This window comes from Pseudonaja textilis, chromosome Z, assembly GCF_049901715.1.
Source record: "Pseudonaja textilis isolate UNSWEBS1 chromosome Z, rPseTex1.2, whole genome shotgun sequence".
Classification (NCBI taxonomy): Eukaryota; Metazoa; Chordata; class Lepidosauria; order Squamata; family Elapidae; genus Pseudonaja; species Pseudonaja textilis.
The window spans coordinates 65014337-65032227 of record NC_142008.1 but is presented as its reverse complement, the minus strand read 5'-3'; the positions used below and the strand labels follow the sequence as shown (position 1 = coordinate 65032227).

Below are 17891 nucleotides of genomic sequence, written 5' to 3'. Positions count from 1 at the left end.
AGATCTGTGAAAATATATTTGATTTCTACATACAGAGGAAACACAGATCTCTTTGTCTGAACTTATCCACAAGTCTATTTGGTTTCCTTTTTTGATTTCCATATGCATTCCTAAATATAAATCTGATTCCCCAGCACAATCAAGCCTTATTTTCTGTTATGCCTGAAAACATTCTGAGAAAAGTGACTTATATGTTTCCAGAATTGCTGGGGGCAATATGGGTTCTAAAATGTAATGTTTATGCATCGTTCATGATTACAGCCTCTTCTAACATAGCAGCATGGGTCTGATATTGTCTGTTTTCTATACATACTCTGTTGGGATGTATGCATTGTACATAAATCTTTGGGTGCTGTTATATAAGGGTACACAAGGACACAATAGTACCTAGAATTCTCAAATGACACTCACCCCCATCCCAATCAGATAATTTATATTTCCAAACACTTTTAAATGTGGCTATTGATAATATTAAACAGATTCTTTGGTACCTGTTCAAATGAATGTTATTTAGATTAGTTGTACTGGCTTTGATTATGTAGTTAAGAATAGACCTGTGGATTAATCTCCTGGGATTACTAATCATGCTATTATACAGCAGTTAACTTCTGTGATCTTTCTGATATGCAGTGGCTATTTCAGGAACAGCTCTGTATGTTGGCATCTGGCAATGTTTTTCTTTTGCTCTCAAAGCTTACTCAGAGTTGCTATAGTAGTTGTGTTATAAACATCATACAACTTCTCTTAATTCCCTAAAGATCTATATTGCTTCTCCTTGTTTGCAGGATCAGCTTTTACATCTGATAATTTGTCCCTCAGTTCCTGGGTCTCATCCTCTTCAAATTTTCCTGGATTTCAACATCCACAGGCCTTGACTACTCTTGGTTCCAGCAGTGCCTCAATAGCCACTCCAATTCCTCATCCAATTCAAGGATCACTGCCTCCATTTAGCCGTCTGGGAATGCCTTTGACACCTTCTGCCATTGCTAGCTCAATGCAAGGAAGTGGCCCCACATTCCCATCTTTCCATATGCCCAGATATCACCATTATTTTCAGCAAGGGCCTTATGCAGCAATTCAGGGGCTACGCCATTCTTCAGTGATGACACCTTTTGTATGACTGACCCAAAGCCAAGGAGAGGCAAGGTTAGGCATAGAAACACTGATGGACATATTGCAAAGATCTGAGAAGAAACACTGTAAGAATTGAAGAGGAAAACTAGCTTGCATGAGACATGATAAAGGAATCAAAGTTACATGAAAAATATGCTAATTAGAGTGGCTGGGAAATCTAAAACTAATGTTGCCAAATGGATTCTGAATGTAGCAAGATTTCCAATTAATTGCCAGATTCTGTGAAGGTGCATCATAACCACTAGATAAAAGACTGCGTTCATGCAATAGTATATAGCAGTGCTGTTTCTAGATTCCTTCTCAACAAAGGCAAAGGAGGCAATGTTGTTGTAGTGATTTCATTGGGGGTGAATGAATATATTTAGCCATTGCAGTTCTCTCTAGAAGAAACAGAAGGAAATGTTATTCAACATTATCCTCTCCCTTCCTTTTAATTTCTTAAAATATAAATCCCTAATTAGATGGAGGCAACCAACCACTGGAATTCCTTCTCTTTCAATTTCATTGAGTGCAGTGAATAAAAGTTGTGCAAGTGCAGCACACACTTTTGTGAAAGTAGAGCATGCATGCATGTATTAATCTTTTTAGAATTGAAAGATTTGTACATATTTTTTCTCCAGTGGATTATGCCCAGTAAGTGCTCCAGACACCTAATATACTACAGTGACAACGCTAAAACAAAATAACTTTGTATTTTACCGTGAATCTTTTCAGTTATCTAGCAAATTGAAAGATTACATACAGTTAAATTTTTATCAGAAAATTATAGCAGTGCAAAGAGATTGTAAAACAGGACAGGCAAATCCAGAAGCAAGACTTCTAACTGAATATTTTAACTGGTGTAGACCAGATCAATCTTCCATTAGCTTCTGACTTTTTCTTACCCATACTGCACTCATTCAGTTCAATGAACTCCCTGAAGTTTCTTTCAAAGAATAAAAATACACTGAAACTCTCATGGGCAGTTCTTGTAGAGCAGAACTGCCCTTGTCATCACCAGTATAGCAATCATTGCATTTTGAGTGCAGGAATAGGTAGTACTTCCTAACCCATTACAAATATACTCTGTACCAAAAAATTCCAGCTTTGATTCAACTACTGGTTTTTTATTTGACTTAAGCTCTTCAGAAGGATGGTCTTCAAAGTTTCATTCCATTCTAATAGCAGACCCAACTTCAATTGGGTGCAGTGCCCGGCATGTCCCCTCTTCCTTAACATCACTAAATATCCTATTATTAGTCACCTGAGCATTTTCTGCTGGGCTGTTATGTTCTCTACTTTTTAAAAAATAATCTTGCAGTTGATCCAATAATGGGCTGATAAAGCAATGAACCATTCAGAATCTTAAATAGTCATGTTCCATTCATCCCTCTTTTGGTAGGTGCCTTTTTTATTTCTATACTCCTTGCTTTGCAATCCTTTGCTTATTTTTTAACATCTTAAAGTTGCAATGTAAGGTGGGGTTTTTTTTGTAAAATGAACAATTAGTTCTTCCTTACTGCAAAGTTTCCATTGACCTACAGAGGAATGTATGAACAAAAGAAAATCTTGTTCCTATTGCTTTGATTATTGTAATATCAGACTAAAATAACACAGGGGAAAAGGGAAAAAAGAGAAAATTCTATATCAAACAAGAGATGATGTGGGAAGTGGAAATGAAGACATTCATGTGTATAAATATAAGGAGAGGAAAATAATAGCACAAAGATTAGTAAAGAGGGGATAAAAAGCAGACATTCATAGCCCAATCTCTGCAAACTTGCTGTCCCTTCATTGATGGAAAGCAGGGGAACAAATAATCAGCTGTTTGTGGTGATCATACTCCAGAGTGAACATTGTCAATTCATTGCAATCAATGAGATACAAGGGGTACAATGGGATACAATGGGTTGCAGTATGGAATTGATCTTAGTTATTAACCATTAAATAGAAAATGTATAAATAGCTTGACTTCATACTGTATCATTTTTTTGATGGTCTGCAGTCTTTCTCACTTCTCAGTCTTTAATTAAAGCATAAAGAAAACCATCAGGAAGAATTTCTTCCATTGGACTTTTGCAACAGTAGTGCTCCTGAGGCCTATTATACATGGGGGCTCTTCTGTTTCATCAGCCTACATCTGATGTCATTGCCTATTATCTGGAAGCAACACATAGCAAACAGCCCCAAACTTCAAGTGTTCTGAAAGAGGTTTTCCCTTCATTTTGGGATGAACTTTATTTTATATTCTTGTTTCCTTTCTTTGATTTTGGCTGTGACTTACCATCAACAGACAAATTATAATCCTGTAGAAGTGATAAGGAAAATCAGAGGGCATGTTTGTTCTCTTTTGGTGTCAGCTATCCAACCCAACAAGTTTGAGATTTGACAAATCTATATCTTAGGGATGATAATGATTGGAGAAAGTGGTTCAAACATTTCTCCTTCTGCTGAAAAAATTGTCCACCCAATTTCCTTGCCCACAAATTTTGAAATAAATTTTGAAGCATCCTTTGAGTCCAGCTCTAATTTTAAATGAGAAGTCACCTGCTCATTTTGATATTGTATTCTGAAAAAAGAGTGTTAGTATCCAACTGCAATTCTGGATCTGTTTAAAATTAAGATTATTAAGGTAAGAATGAAAGAGCACTACCAAATTGAAGAACAAAGATTAATACTCACAAAAGAGGATCCCCAATTAGACCCATTATTGTCAATTTAATAGAATAGTATGTCTCTTTCTCACTGCTAGATATTTCGAGACAATGGTTTTATATAAAGGAGGAAGTTGAGATCATTGTTTTAGGTTTTCTTTTCATCAGAATTTTAATGTTTTAAATTGAAGAGTATCAAAGGCCAACAGTCTCTTAAATGAAAGCTTTCTTCCCATCAGGTGTTTGATGGTCCATTTTTTCCCTCCATTCTTCTAGCCCAAAATGCAGAGTTTGTGTGGGAACTCAAACTGATAGGAATGGAATTCCTGACTCATACTTCTATCGTTTTTTCCTTGAATCTTTAATATAGGAAGAATAGGCAACCCATACTTCCAAGCTGCATTTTGAGAGTGCAAATATAATGTCTCTGAAATTCACATGCAAAACACTAATTCATGCCAGCATAATTGTCTGGTGACAAAAATTGAAATATAGATACATTATGTTAGATTTAAGTTTTCTCTATTTAATTAAATTCCTTCAAAATAACAAAAGTGGTCCAACATTTTTCTCTATCTCTTCCGTGATGTATTACGTACCTTATGACTTCTACCTATCTTGTCCATTAGGAGTTACTGGCTTCGGAATAAGTTTCAATTCTAATTACATTATTCATATTTTTAAAAATGCTTTCCTCCTTATCTTTGGCAGAATGAATATTTTTTAAAAGGTTTGAGTTTTGACAGATTAAAATCAGCATCTTGTAGGTTGGTTCCATTCTTACAAAGTTTTTGCCCAACTATTCCATTGTTGCTTTCTGACTGCTATAAAAGATGGTGAATTAAATGGTTTTGCTATGGATTGAACATTGCTGTGTTTGAGCTGTTTGGAAATCTGTGGAAATGGTAATAGGAATTCAATGATGGAAGACAATAGAATGCCATATTGATGAATCTCTACAAAGTTAAGTAGCTGTATTGTACTTAATTTATACTAATTTAGCCTAGATAAAAATTAAATATCATTCAAATTCATTTTAGGCAATTTTGCAGTTTTGGAATATAGAGATAAACTTCCTTTTTGTTACATAATGATCTATGTGTTTTCCTCACACTCTGTAAACTGAATATTTCCCCAAATTAATCCTAGTTAGAAACCAGGATCAATATAGATCCTGAAAATATTAAATTAAGATTAATACATTTAAAAACAGTTTTGTTTAAATTATTGCAGTTACTTTTATAGTGAAATCAGATTCTTTCATTTTTGTTATTCATTTGTAGCAAAAAATATAATTTTGATATTTTCCATTAAGGGGGAATATATGTATTTTGATAGTAATAAAATGATTTTCAGGTTTGGTTAAAATTGTCAGGGTTTGGCTTTTTTATACTAAGCAATAACTTAAATCAATAAATGTGTTTATTCATAACTTCTTTTAAAGGAATTTATACATAAAATACGGATAGATGTATTTTATCCCTGACATATTTTAAATTAGCATCTAATTTCTTATTATAGCACCAGAAATATGAGGAAAGACTTTGTGTATGGAAACTCGAGATGGTCTCTCTTAGCAGAATATACTATCAGTCTCTTGATTGCTGTGTTAAATTGTTTTAATTAATTGTGTGAGCACATTCACCATATAATGATCTGTGTCAATATGTATATTGAAGGTAATAGCAACTGTTTTATGAAAAAGGAGTCAAGTACATAAATTAGAAAGCAACATCCATCCAAAACATTTATTTTAAAGTGCAATATATTTATTTCTGCCAAAATTATTTAGTTCTGTCAACATTATCTGTTATTTGAAGTACTAAAATGGTTTGTAAACACCTTAAAAATTTATAAACAACTTAAAATAATTATATATTATAAAATTATACATGTGCAAATGTGTGGATATTCATTTTCTTTCATTAAAATATTGAGATTTTTAAATATATGTATATTTTATTTAAATTTTGCACTTCATGTTTGGGGTTTAAACCATTTGCAAGATATAAGACTTGGACCTCTCTTCTGTCACTTCCTCCCAGTGCTTCCCCAGAAGCTATAGTTTTTTGTACTTTCTGTAAATAAGAAAAAAGTACAGATTACAGATTAACAGAATTGGATTGGAGATTAACTTTGTAGGTTATCAAGTCCAACCCCCTGCCCAAGCAGGTGACCTTATACCATTTCTGACAAATGGTAGTGCAATTTTTTCTTGAAAGTCTCAAGTGATGAAGCTCCCACAACTTTCGAAGGCAAGCTGTTCCATAGGTTGATTGTTCCCACTGCCAGAAAATTTTTCCTTATTTCCAGGTTAAATTTTTCCTTGTTCAGTTTCCATCCATTATTCCTTGTCTGGGCTACAGGTGCTTTGGAAAGTAGCTTGACCCCTTCCTCTCTGTGGCAGCCCCTCAGATACTGGAACACTGTTATCATGTCTCCCCTGGTCCTTATCTTCACTAGGCTAGCCATGCCCAGTTCCTGTTCTTCATATGTTTTAGTCTCCGGTCCCCTAATCATCCTGGTTGCTATTCTCTGCACTCTTTCTAGAGCCTCAACATCTTTTTATAGTGTGGTGACCAAAACTGGATGCAGTATTCTAGGTCTGGCCTTACTAAGACTTTATAGAGTGGTATCAGTGCCTCACTTGATCTTGATTGTATCCTTCTGTTAATGCAATTTAGGATTGTGTTGGCTTTTTTGGCTGCTGCTGCACACTGTTAGCTCATATTTAGGTAGTCATCCACTAAGGCAGGGGTCACCAACCTTTTGGTTCTCAGGGACCACCAAATTCATACTTTTAAATCCCGAAGACCACTAATATGAATTTTTTAAAAAAGCTAATATATTTAATATAATTTTTTATGTTAATGTTTTACACACACACACACACACACACACACACTTACTTATTTAATTATAACAAAAATATAAATGCTTAATGATAACAAAATAAAATGTTCTGGGCTGGAAGCCTCCCCCACCTGGCATCTTCCAAAGAGACAGAAGAGCAGGTTGTGTGTGTGTGTGTGTGTGTGTGTGTGTTTGTGTGTGTCTGAGCTGAGGGGCCTGGGCAAATGCTGTTGGGAGAAGCAGAGGGAGAAAGGGGGCTTTGCTCTCCTTGGGGGGGCAGCGCCCTTTGGCTGCCACTCCAGGGGCTTCTCAGCAGGCATCTGCCTGCAGAAGGACTGCCGCTCTTGGTGATTAATTGGAGGAGGGGAGGGGGAGAAAGTGGGAGCTCCTTTCAGATCCTGGGTGGAGGATTGAGAGGCTCAGATCTGCAGCCGAGGAAAAGCTGGGTGGCGGGCTCTTCCAGCCTCACCTGGAGACAGGCAAGGAAAGGTGTCCCTGGGGGCACTTCACTCGCTTTAGCACTTCGCTGCCAAACCCAGCCACAGCCAGTGGTTATTTGGGGGTGGGGGGGAAGAGAGAATGTATCTCTCGCATTACCAGGGGAGGAAAGGAGACAAAACAAAGCTCACTCTTTCACTGAGACCTACAAAATGCCAATCTACTGTGTTCCAGGAGTTCTTCAAAATCATCAAACGCTCCTACTTGCAGTTCTCGTGCCTCCCGGCTCAGGTCCCTGAGATGCACGCTCCCACACACGGCGGCAGCAACAACAGTCCCCGCCCCCAGTGCCCGCCGTCAGTTCTCCCCATTAGTTTTTTAGCCTTGAATTGCTCCCGGCTCTCTCTTTCCTCCCCCGCCACGTGCAGGCAGGAAAGGGAGACGGAGCCTTGCACAGCTCTCCCCTTTTCCAACCCTTGCTACTAACCGAGCATGCTAAGGCAACTCAGGATGCTGAAACAAGATGGCGGCGCCCAAGCAAATATTCTTTGCGGCCCGGTACAAAACAATCCACGGACCGGTATCGGTCCGGGGCCCGGTGGTTGGGGACCACTGCACTAAGGCTCCAAGACCTCTCTCACAGTAACTGCTATTAAGACTGATTTCACCCAGTCTATATGTGTACTTTTGGTTTTTCTTGTCTATGTGTAAGACTTTACTTTTCTCTACATTGAATTTCATTTTATTAGATATAGTTGAATCCAAACAGATTTAAATACATATTTAATTTAATTTCCCTCCAAACCTTCAAAAGCACTTCCAGGAACTTTACAGCATTAGTACTAGCTGAGGCCCCACAGCAGCGGTGGTATTCAGCATGTTCTGACCAGTTCTGAAGAACCAGTAGCAGAAATTTTGAGTAGTTCAGAGAACCTGCAAATACCATCTCTGACTGGAGATTTTACAGTAGCCTTCCCCTGCCACGCCCACCAAGCCACGCCCACAGAACCAGTAGTACAAACATTTGAATCCCACCACTGCCCTGCAGGCTACTAAAAATGCAGTTTTTGATTTGGTTGTTTATCTGGTAAGCTTATATTTCATATTCCTGAATATTCACACCTTCCATATATTCATGGGCATTTGATATCTATAGTGCTTTGGTTTTGGTGGGGACAGCTATAATTAAAATGATTGGGGAGGTCACTTCACATTTTATAGTACCCACATTCTACAGGAGGGAGGAAAACCAATGGAATAAGGAAAGAAGGGTTGTTTCATGAGCTAGTATCATGATTCATTGACATTTATAATTTTCTTCTAAAGCTATTTAAATAGAGAATTCAAGAAAGGTCAATGGATTAAATCATTCAGTAAATCCCACAATTTCATTAACATTCCTTACAGCAGTATTCTGGATTTCAGCAACATTAAGATGTACAGAATTCCAATGTTCCCTGTTGCAAAGTCAATGGAGAAGCTGGCAAGTCAGAAGTCATGGTCAGTGAGGTCTTTGTTTAAATGAAGGGAATGAGTAATTTTAAATTTAAAAAAACAGGTTCTGACTTAACTGAATCCAAAAGGCAAGGAACTTCATTGAAAGGTTTAAGGAGGCATTAGAGGAGATGCATGTTAATCTGCAAGTGCAGCGATGAGGAAGAGACTACTACATTGGGGGTTAGAACTATAGACTTTACTAAATCCACAACATAAACATAGATTTTAAATGCAAAACATGGAATAAAAATGGAGCAAATGTTAAAAGATATTTCATTATTTGAAAAACAAAAAACAAGATATGATTTGCTAACAGGAAATTCACACAAGAAACTTAAGAAATATTTGATTTATAAACATTTCAATCAATAATTTATTTTGGTAGAGACAAGAAAAATGTTTTGTACATAAACTCAATGCCCATAGGGTGGATCCAGCCCGTGGGGCTGGTCTGGAAATTGCAAAGGACTGGCCCATGGTTCTACTAGCCAAAACAGGATGTGGGGGTATCCACATCCATTCCCCCCATGCCCCCCATGCTGCCAAGGTGGTGGAGGAGGCCATCGAGGTCCAAAATGGGGCACGAGGTGATTGCGCCCCCCCCCATTCCATTTCGGCTGCCAGAGTGCTGCAGGAAAATAGTTGGGGAAGGAAAATAGTTGGGAACACAGGCAGCAATCAGGAAAAAAAAAAGAATTGATCAGGAAAGTATTTTTTCAAAAAAGGAGGTGGCCAAATAGAGTGGAATACAAATGTAAGGTGCAGGGAGATACACTGTCACAGAAGAAATATGAATGGCATAGGAATGTGAAAAGCAGTTTAAAAAACTGAACAACAAGGCTAGTGGTGGGATTCAAATTTTTTTACTACTGGTTCTGTGGGTGTGGCTTGGTGGGCGTCGCAGGGGGAAGATACTGTAAAATCTCCGGTCAGAGGTGGTATTTGCTGGTTCTCTGAATTTGTTGTAGAGCGGCGGAGGAACGAGGCTGAGCCAGAGTGAACGTTCAAGGCTTTATTGCAAGAATAAAGGGTTGCCGTGTCTGCCTTCTAACTTGGCAGGTTAGCTGGCGGCAACGGGGCTGACACTGCTCGACAGCCGCCTTTTATGGCCGGCTGTCAAATGGTGTCAGCCAATGGGAGCGGCTGGTGCTCCCGCTCAAACAGCGGACCTGGTTGGGGACTCCAACCGGTCCCAAGGACATAACACTCCTTACCCCCAGCCGGGAGCATGCATAGTCCTTCAGGTAGGTTGGTTGTCTGCGCTGGCGGCAGGATCGACGTAGTCCGGGCAAGCTGCTGGCTGGAGTCAAGTCCTCGCCCTCAGGAAGCGTCTCGGTGGTTGTTGAGGAGCGGGCTCGGTCGGGTGGGGCGCTCTGCAAATTAGGTAAACCCCCTTGTTCGGGCTGACCTTGGTGAGTCGCTTGGTCCGGATGGCAGACAGGTTCGCTTGGTTGTTGGCTCGGGGTCCCTTGTTGGTAGACCGGGTCCTCCAGTGAACTCTCTTGGTCGATGGGGTAGATCGGGTCCTGCAGGGAGCTTCCGTCTGGGTAGACCGGTTCCGGCAGGGAGCCCTCGGTGCTAGGAGATTGGGCTGGGTTGGTATCAGCTGTGCTTCTCCATCGCCTTCTGAGCTGGTCCACGTGTCTACGCCACAGGCGTCCATCTTCCAGGAGGACTCTGTAGGATCTAGGACCTGTGACTGACACCACTTGACCAGGTACCCACAGAGGGTCCCCTGCATAATTTCTGGTGTACACCAGGTCATGCAGGGCAAAGTCCCTGACCAAACTGTCAGATCCTATAGGGGTGTCAGGGCAGTAGTGGGGGTGCAACCTGTCCAGGGTGGTCCTAAGGTGTCTCCCCATCAAGAGCTCTGCTGGGGATTTGTTTGTAGTGGTGCAAGGCGTTGTATGCTGGCTCAGGAGGTAACGGGACAGTTTGGAGTGCCAGTTTTCCTGGCCAAACCTGGCAAGTGCCTCTTTTGCTGACCTGACTGCCCTCTCAGCCATCCCGTTGCTAGCTGGGTGAAAAGGGGCTGTAAGGATGTGTCTGATGCCCAAGTTGGCAACGTACATACTAAACTCGCAAGACGTAAACTGGGGGCCATTGTCAGACACCAGCATATCAGGGAGCCCATGGGTGACGAAGAAACGGGTCAGAGCCTTAACAATTGCTTGAGTGGATGTTGAAGGTAGTAGGGCCAAGTCTATCCATTTGGAATAAGAGTCTACTACAACCAAGAAGGTCCTTCCATGTACTGGTCCAGCCAGGTCGATGTGCAGGCGAGACCAAGGACCCCTAGCACTTTCCCACTTGGTAGGTGTGGCTGCTGGTGGGGCAGCCCTGGTTTCTTGGCAAGGTTGGCATGAGCTTACCCAGTTGGAGATTTGGGCATCCATGCCGGGCCACCACACGTAGCTGCGGGCCAGAGCCTTCATCCTTACGATGCCCGGGTGGCCCTCGTGAAGTACCTTTAGGATGGGTACCCGAAGGGTGGCTGGGATAACTACTCTTGTTCCCACAACAGACATCCTTGTAGCTTCGACAATTCCTGCTTACGGGTTTTGAAAGGAGCAAAGTCAGAAGTGTATTGTGTTTCAGGCCACCCCCTTCCCACCCAGTCCATGACTTGGGCAATTATTCTGTCTTTTTTTGAGTGCGCAGCAATGTCCTCGGCTGTAACCGGCAATTTCAGTTCATTAACTTCAAAGATGGCATGAACGGGTGCTGGGTCTTCGACTGGGACTGGCAGGGGGCAGCGACTAAGGGCATCAGCGTGACTCAAGTTTTTTCCAGGGCGATGCACCAACTTGAATGAGTAAGCGGCCAGGAACAAAGTCCACCTGGTCATTCTAGGTGATAGTACCTGTGGGGTTTGCTTATCCCCTGATAAAAGCCCCAGGAGTGGTTTATGGTCAGTTATAAGTTCAAAATGGTGCCCAAACAAAAATTCATGAAACTTTTTCACTGCAGCTACTGCAGCCAAGGCCTCCTTATCTATTTGGCTGTAGTTCCTTTCTGCAGTAGAGAAGGTCCTAGAGAAGAAGGCAATTGGTGCCTCAGAACCATTGGGAAGCCTGTGGCTCAGAACAGCCCCAATCCCAAAGGGGGATGCATCAGCAGCTAGGACCAGGGGGAGTCGTTGATTATATTGGATTAAAACTGCATCAGATGTGAGTAAGGATTTGACTGACTTGAAAGCATGGGCTTCTTTGGGTCCCCAATGCCAGGGGGATTCTTTGTCTAACAGTCTGTGTAAGGGTTCAGCAATAGATGCTTTGTGCGGAAGAAATGAAGCGTAAAAGTTTAGTAGCCCTAGAAAGGCTTGGAGCTCCGTCTTGTTAGTTGGAGTGGGCGCCTCATGGATAGCCTTTACTTTGGATTCGACTGGGTGAATGCCAGAGGCATCTATCCTATACCCCAGAAAGTCCACTTGCCTAGTGGCGATGGCGCACTTCTCCCTTTTAAGTTTGAGGCCATGCTGCCTAAACTTCTCTAGGACTGCTCTGACCCTTTGTATGAGCTGAGGTCTGTCAACTGCTGAGACTAAAATGTCATCGAAATAAGGGACAACCCCCGGGAGACCTTGGAGAATCCTTTCCATGAGGGATTGGAATATACCCGGGGCTACACTTACACCGAATTGGAGGCGTTTACACCTGAACGCCCCTCTATGTGTGACTATGGTTTGTAATTCAGCTGTCTGATCATCAACAGGGAACTGTTGGTATGCCTGGGACATATCTAATTTGGCAAAGATGGTGCCAGGCTCGAAGGTGTGTAACAGGTGTTGAATAACAGGGACAGGGTAGGCGCTGACCTGCAGATAACGATTGAGGGTGGTTTTATAGTCTGCGCAGATTCTTATGCTGCCATCTTTCTTGAGTGGGGTGACTATGGGGGTCTCCCATTTGGCAAAGTCAGTTGGCTCTAACACCCCTTGCTTCAGTAACTTATCTAATTCTAAATCTAACTTAGGACAGATGGCAAAGGGCACTCTGCGTGGCTTAAGGCGAAGGGGAATTGCCTGGGGGTCCACAGTGAAGGAGATGGGGTGCCAGAATAGCAGCCCAGCTCGCTGCTAAAAACATCAGAGTAGTCAGAGAATAGGGCGTCTATGTCAGAGGTTGAGACAGCATGGATCCCTGTTACACTAAGGCCGAGAGAAGGGAACCAATCTAGTCCCAACAGACTGGGGAGGGCACCATTAACAACCACCAAAGGCAAATGGCCTTTAAACCCTTGGAACTGAACTAAAAACTTGCCTTTCCCGAGGACAGGGATGTTCTTGCCTTGGTAGTCCCGCAGTGTCAGGTGACATTTCTGCAGCTTCTTCTTTGAGAATCTGGGATGAATCTTCTTTAGGGTTTCCCAGGAGATGATCGAAAGTGCAGATCCCGTGTCTACCTCCATTCTGCAAGGCTTACCTTCTAAAGAAACAAAAATACTGATTTTATTAGGAGTCTTGGAAGTATGGTTCGCGTGGTAGCAAGTATAGCAGTCCTCCACTTGCCTTTGGAAATTAGCAGGTGGTGGAGGTCTCTGAGGAAGGTTTCGCCCTGCTTGGCAGACTCTGGCTTGGTGGCCTTTCTTCTGACAATTTAGACAGATGGCATTCCTAAACCTGCAGGATGCCCTAGAGTGGGAACCCCGCAAGCTAGGCAAATGGGAGGTTGCTTGGGGTGAAGCTGTTTCTCTGCCCCGCTCCTTTCTGTGAGGGCTTTTGTTGCCTAAGGCGGTTAATGTCTGTTGAGTCTATGGGGTCTTCTTTGAGGGAAACTTCCTCTGAATGAATAGTGGAGCTGCTGGGTTTTAAAGGAGTTCCTTGAATCTCAGCTGCTGATTGGGCAGAGAGTTCAGAAGCTTGGGCTTCTTCTATGGCTAAAGCTAGGGTTAAATCCTTTTTGGCTAGCAAGCGCCTTTGAAGCCTAAGGTCTCTAACCCCACAGACGATCTGGTCTAATAACATGTCCTCTAGGTAGTCTCTAAAACCACACTGTAAGGCAGCTGTCCTCAGAGCTGCCATATACTCATTAATTGACTCCCCCTCAGCCTGCCTTCTAGTTCTGAAGGCATATCTCCTGGCTATCTGGGATGGTTTAGGTGAGTAGTGGTTGGAGAGGATCTCTTGGAGTTCATCCCAAGGTACGCTCCTGATAGTGCGAGGGGCAACTAGTCTGTAGCGGTGTCAAAAACCGCAGCCCCCCAGTAGCTGAGGAAGAAGGATTTTTTTTTGTGTTCAGCAGCATCAGTTAGACCAATAGCGTCGAGGAAGTAGCTGAAACGTTTTTTATATGAATCCCACGTTTCCTCGGTAGGCTTGAAGGGTGGAAATGTCGGATTGGCATTCATTTTTTGAGGCGGTAGTGCCTGTCACCTTAGTCGTTGTGATTCAAAAATTCGCGCTCTTAGAAGAGCGTTTGCGGCTGCGCCTATCAGGCGGTGTCTGTCTCCCCGGCTGAGGGGCTTTTTGAGTTTCGCGCTCTTTGTGAGCGCCGGCGGCTGCGGCTTCAGCGCCTGTGGCTTCGCTCTTAGTGGCTACCGCTCAGTGTCTGTCTCCCCAGCTGAGGGGCTTTTTGAGTTTCGCGCTCTTTGTGAGCGCCGGCGGCTGCGGCTTCAGCGCCCGTGGCTTCGCTCTTAGTGGCTACAGCTCTTCTGAATCGCACGTCTGGCAGCCTCCGATCGCATCCCGCCCTCGTCGCCAGTGTTGTAGAGCGGCGGAGGAACGAGGCTGAGCCAGAGTGAACGTTCAAGGCTTTATTGCAAGAATAAAGGGTTGCCATGTCTGCCTTCTAACTTGGCAGGTTAGCTGGCGGCAACGGGGCTGACACTGCTCGACAGCCGCCTTTTATGGCTGGCTGTCAAACAGTGTCAGCCAATGGGAGCGGCTGGTGCTCCCGCTCAAACAGCGGACCTGGTTGGGGACTCCAACCGGTCCCAAGGACATAACAGAATTACTCAAAATTTCTGCTACCGGTTCTCCAGAACTGGACAGAATCTGCTGAATACCACCTCTGAACAAGGCGAGCTGGTGTGCAAGTGGGGCCCAGCTGTGGATAGGGAGGAAAATCATCCATGGGGTGGAGAGGAGAGATGACTGATGACAAAGCAATGACCGGCAGAGAAGGAAAAGGCGACCCGGTGAGAGAGAGGAGCAGGGAGGAGGAGAACCGGCTATGGAGAGGAGACAAGAGATGGGTTCACTGTAGGCCATCCAGGTGGTCCTGTTTGCTGCGAGAAGCAGCACAAATGGGAGTCACATGGTTGGAGAGCCAGCAGCAGCAGCAGCACGGCAGATGGAAGAGCTGGCAGCAAGGGGCAACATAGCGAAGCAAATCCTGAGAGGAGCATGGAAAGCAATGGGAGAGCATTGGTGCAACCAGAGGCTGTCAGTGTTGGTGGAATATTTCAGCAAAGGGCATCAGTGAACCGGTGACTGAGAATGGCAATAGAGCAGGAGAGAGAATGACAGGCAAGGGAGGGGGAAGCACCATGAACTGAGAAAAGCAGGAAGAGCTGAATATCCAGTAGTGGCAGGCAAAGCAAGTAGGAAAGGAGGATAAAAAGATGACACAGGACATAAGGCTAAAAAAATCAAAGGTGAATAGACAATAGCAAGTAAGGAACATATAAAGGCAGAGAAGAAAGAGATAAATTAAGCCGACAAGAAGGCAGGGAGTGAAAGGATCGTAAGAAGGAAGGGAGGACGGGTAATTATAGAACATTCCATTACAGGCTAAGAATGAACCTCGCACTTAAGCCCACTCAACACTGAAAAATTTAAAATTGGACAATTTAAATGATATTCTAGAACTTTTTAAACTAGACAATTTTGAACTATAGAACTTTAAATCCTTAAACTAGACATTCTTTAACTGCTAGAACTTTAAACTTTTAGCTACATTTCTCACCACCACCCCAAATTTGAAACTTAAATGACCTGTTAGAATATCTATATTCCAAATTGGATATTTTTAAAAATCTGTGGTAAAACTTTCTACACTTTCAATTTTTTAAAATCCCCTCATGGAAGAAGAAACTGATACTATATGTACACTTATGCCCATAGAAGACCCAAACTATATATGTACCAAATGTAAACTAATCAAGTTACTAGAAGAAAAGTAAAGGGTCTAGTTGAAATGCTAACCACTCTGAAACTCAATTGACAAAATGAGAAACCTTGCAAAAAGAATATGCCCAAATTGAACATAATAATGATCCAACAACTTCTTAAAGAATTGACCCCTTAGAGGAAGAAGAAAGATGGAAACATGTTACTCATAGAAAAAAACACAAACTTAGTACAAAACTCCTGCCCAAACCAACCCACTCTGTCGCAGGTGCTGAACAATCAATTTCATGGATTCTCACTAGAAGAAAACATGCAGAAACATAGTAAAGAAGCACCATCAAATATTCCTAAAAAGTAGCACCATCAAATGCTTCTGTGATAGATACCGTGTTTCTCCAACAATATGGCCTCCACCAATAGGAAGGCCGAGCATGATTTCTAGGCATGAGGTGAAATTAAGCCCCGCTCCCAAAATTTAGGCCTATTTAAACCATGTGTTTCCCCACCATTTCTCACATCGTTCATTAGAACTACACGAGGTGAAGAGAAATGGGGGGAAGGGCGGGGTGATGGGGAGAAAACTTGCCTTTAGGAGTGCTCTGCAGGTAGCCTAGGCTAGAATACCCCGATAGCCGATAGAAGCTCCCTGAAGGCAGAGTCCCCAGCCGCTTCAGGGCATGGTGTAGCTGCCCATGTCCCCTCGCCTTTAGGCAGTCTCTTTTGGGCGATGGAAGCTCCCCAAGTGCAGTTTCCAGCCACTTGGATCAGCCGGTAGAAGCGGCCTCGGGGCGAGCGCACATACACACACTCCCCTTGCCGCGAGGCCGCTTCATGGACATGGGCAGCCATGCCACACCCTGAAGCAGTTGGGGACTCTGCCTTCAGGGAGCTTTCGTCAGCCGATAGAAGCGGCCTTGTGGCGAGTTACATGCGTATGGGCCACTCTAGATGGGGGAGGAAATTAAGTCACCCCCAAAAAGACAGCCTAGCCCTTTTTTCATTGGTCAAAAAAAATAAGGCCCGGCCATATTTTGTGAGAAACACGGTAGAAAAACACCCCAAGCCTTCCTAGGGAAAAAAAGGTAAATGCTGGTGATAGCAGATTCAATTCTCAAGGCAACAGAACCTGCTGTCTGTAGATCAGACAATCTATCCAGAGAGATATGCTGTCTCCCAATCAAAGATGTGGCTGAGAACCTAATCAAAATGATAAAACTCACAAATTATTACCTCTTTCTATTACTACATGTAGGGACGAATGACACAAGAAAAGGATTGAAAACAATATTGAGCTATTATGAGCAGCTAGGCAAGTAAGTCAAGGACCGGTGCACAAGTAGTTTTTTCATCTGTACCGCCAAAAAACTTTGGATTCCTGGACCATGGTCTGTACTATCTCTATAATGGGCTTCTGGAGAGGGATGGTTTGTACCTCACAAAGACTGGGAAAAATGTTTTCAGAAAATGACTGGCTCAACTTATCAAGAGGGCTTTAAACCAAAATTGAGGGGGAAGGATGACCAATCTTTAAGATCTTGAGGATCTAATTTCAAGCAAAAGCCCCTAGAAAACAAGTCAAACAATGAAGTAAGAAGGGATGGGAAGGAAGACAAACTCAAACACCAAATAAGAGACATAGGGAGCATACCCAAAGTCAGACATAAAGATCTCAAGTGCATATATACAAATGCATAAAGTCTCGGGAACAAACCAGGTGAACTTGAACCATTAATACACGAAGGTAGATATGATATAGTTGGAATAACAGAAACTTGGTGGGATGAAACCAATGATTGGAACATACTGATAGAAGGATACAAACTGTTCAAAAAAAAACTAGACCCCATAAAAGAGGAGGTGAACTTACGCTATATGTAAAGGACCACTACATTGCTACAGAAATGCTTGAAGCCAAAGTCAAAAAACCTCCTAGAATGCATATAGGTCAATATAAAAGAAAAAAAGAATGACATGGCCATAGGTGTATATTATAGCAACCCAATCAAGCAGAAAAAATAGATGTCCTTTTTGCCAACCAACTGAAAAAATATATGTAGGAAACACATTACAATAGTAATGGGGGACATAAATTAACCTGATATCAATTGGGAACCTAATAGTGCACCAATGAGAAATCAAATAGGTTCCTAACCAACCTAGCTGAAAACTTTGTTGTCCAAAAGATAGAGGAGGGAACTAGAGGCTACAGAACTTTTCCCGTTCAATCAACTAGAATGAACTTCTGAAAAGGTATCAAAGCT

General features: G+C 42.6%; 1 protein-coding gene across 2 annotated transcripts in view; it reads left to right on the top strand.

Annotated features, from left to right (window-relative positions):
• The window catches only part of TBX20 (T-box transcription factor 20), a 151114-nt gene that overhangs the window by 65510 nt on the left and 67713 nt on the right, over window positions 1-17891 (top strand). Inside the window, exon 8 of one of the 2 annotated variants that reach the window (XM_026702219.2) lies at window positions 786-5615. The exons of the other annotated variant lie outside the window; for it this stretch is intronic. Coding sequence (XP_026558004.1) covers window positions 786-1120 — 335 coding nt within the window. The 3' untranslated portion in view covers window positions 1121-5615. Of the gene's footprint in view, window positions 1-785; window positions 5616-17891 lie in introns of those variants that run through there. 2 annotated transcript variants of the gene reach the window in all.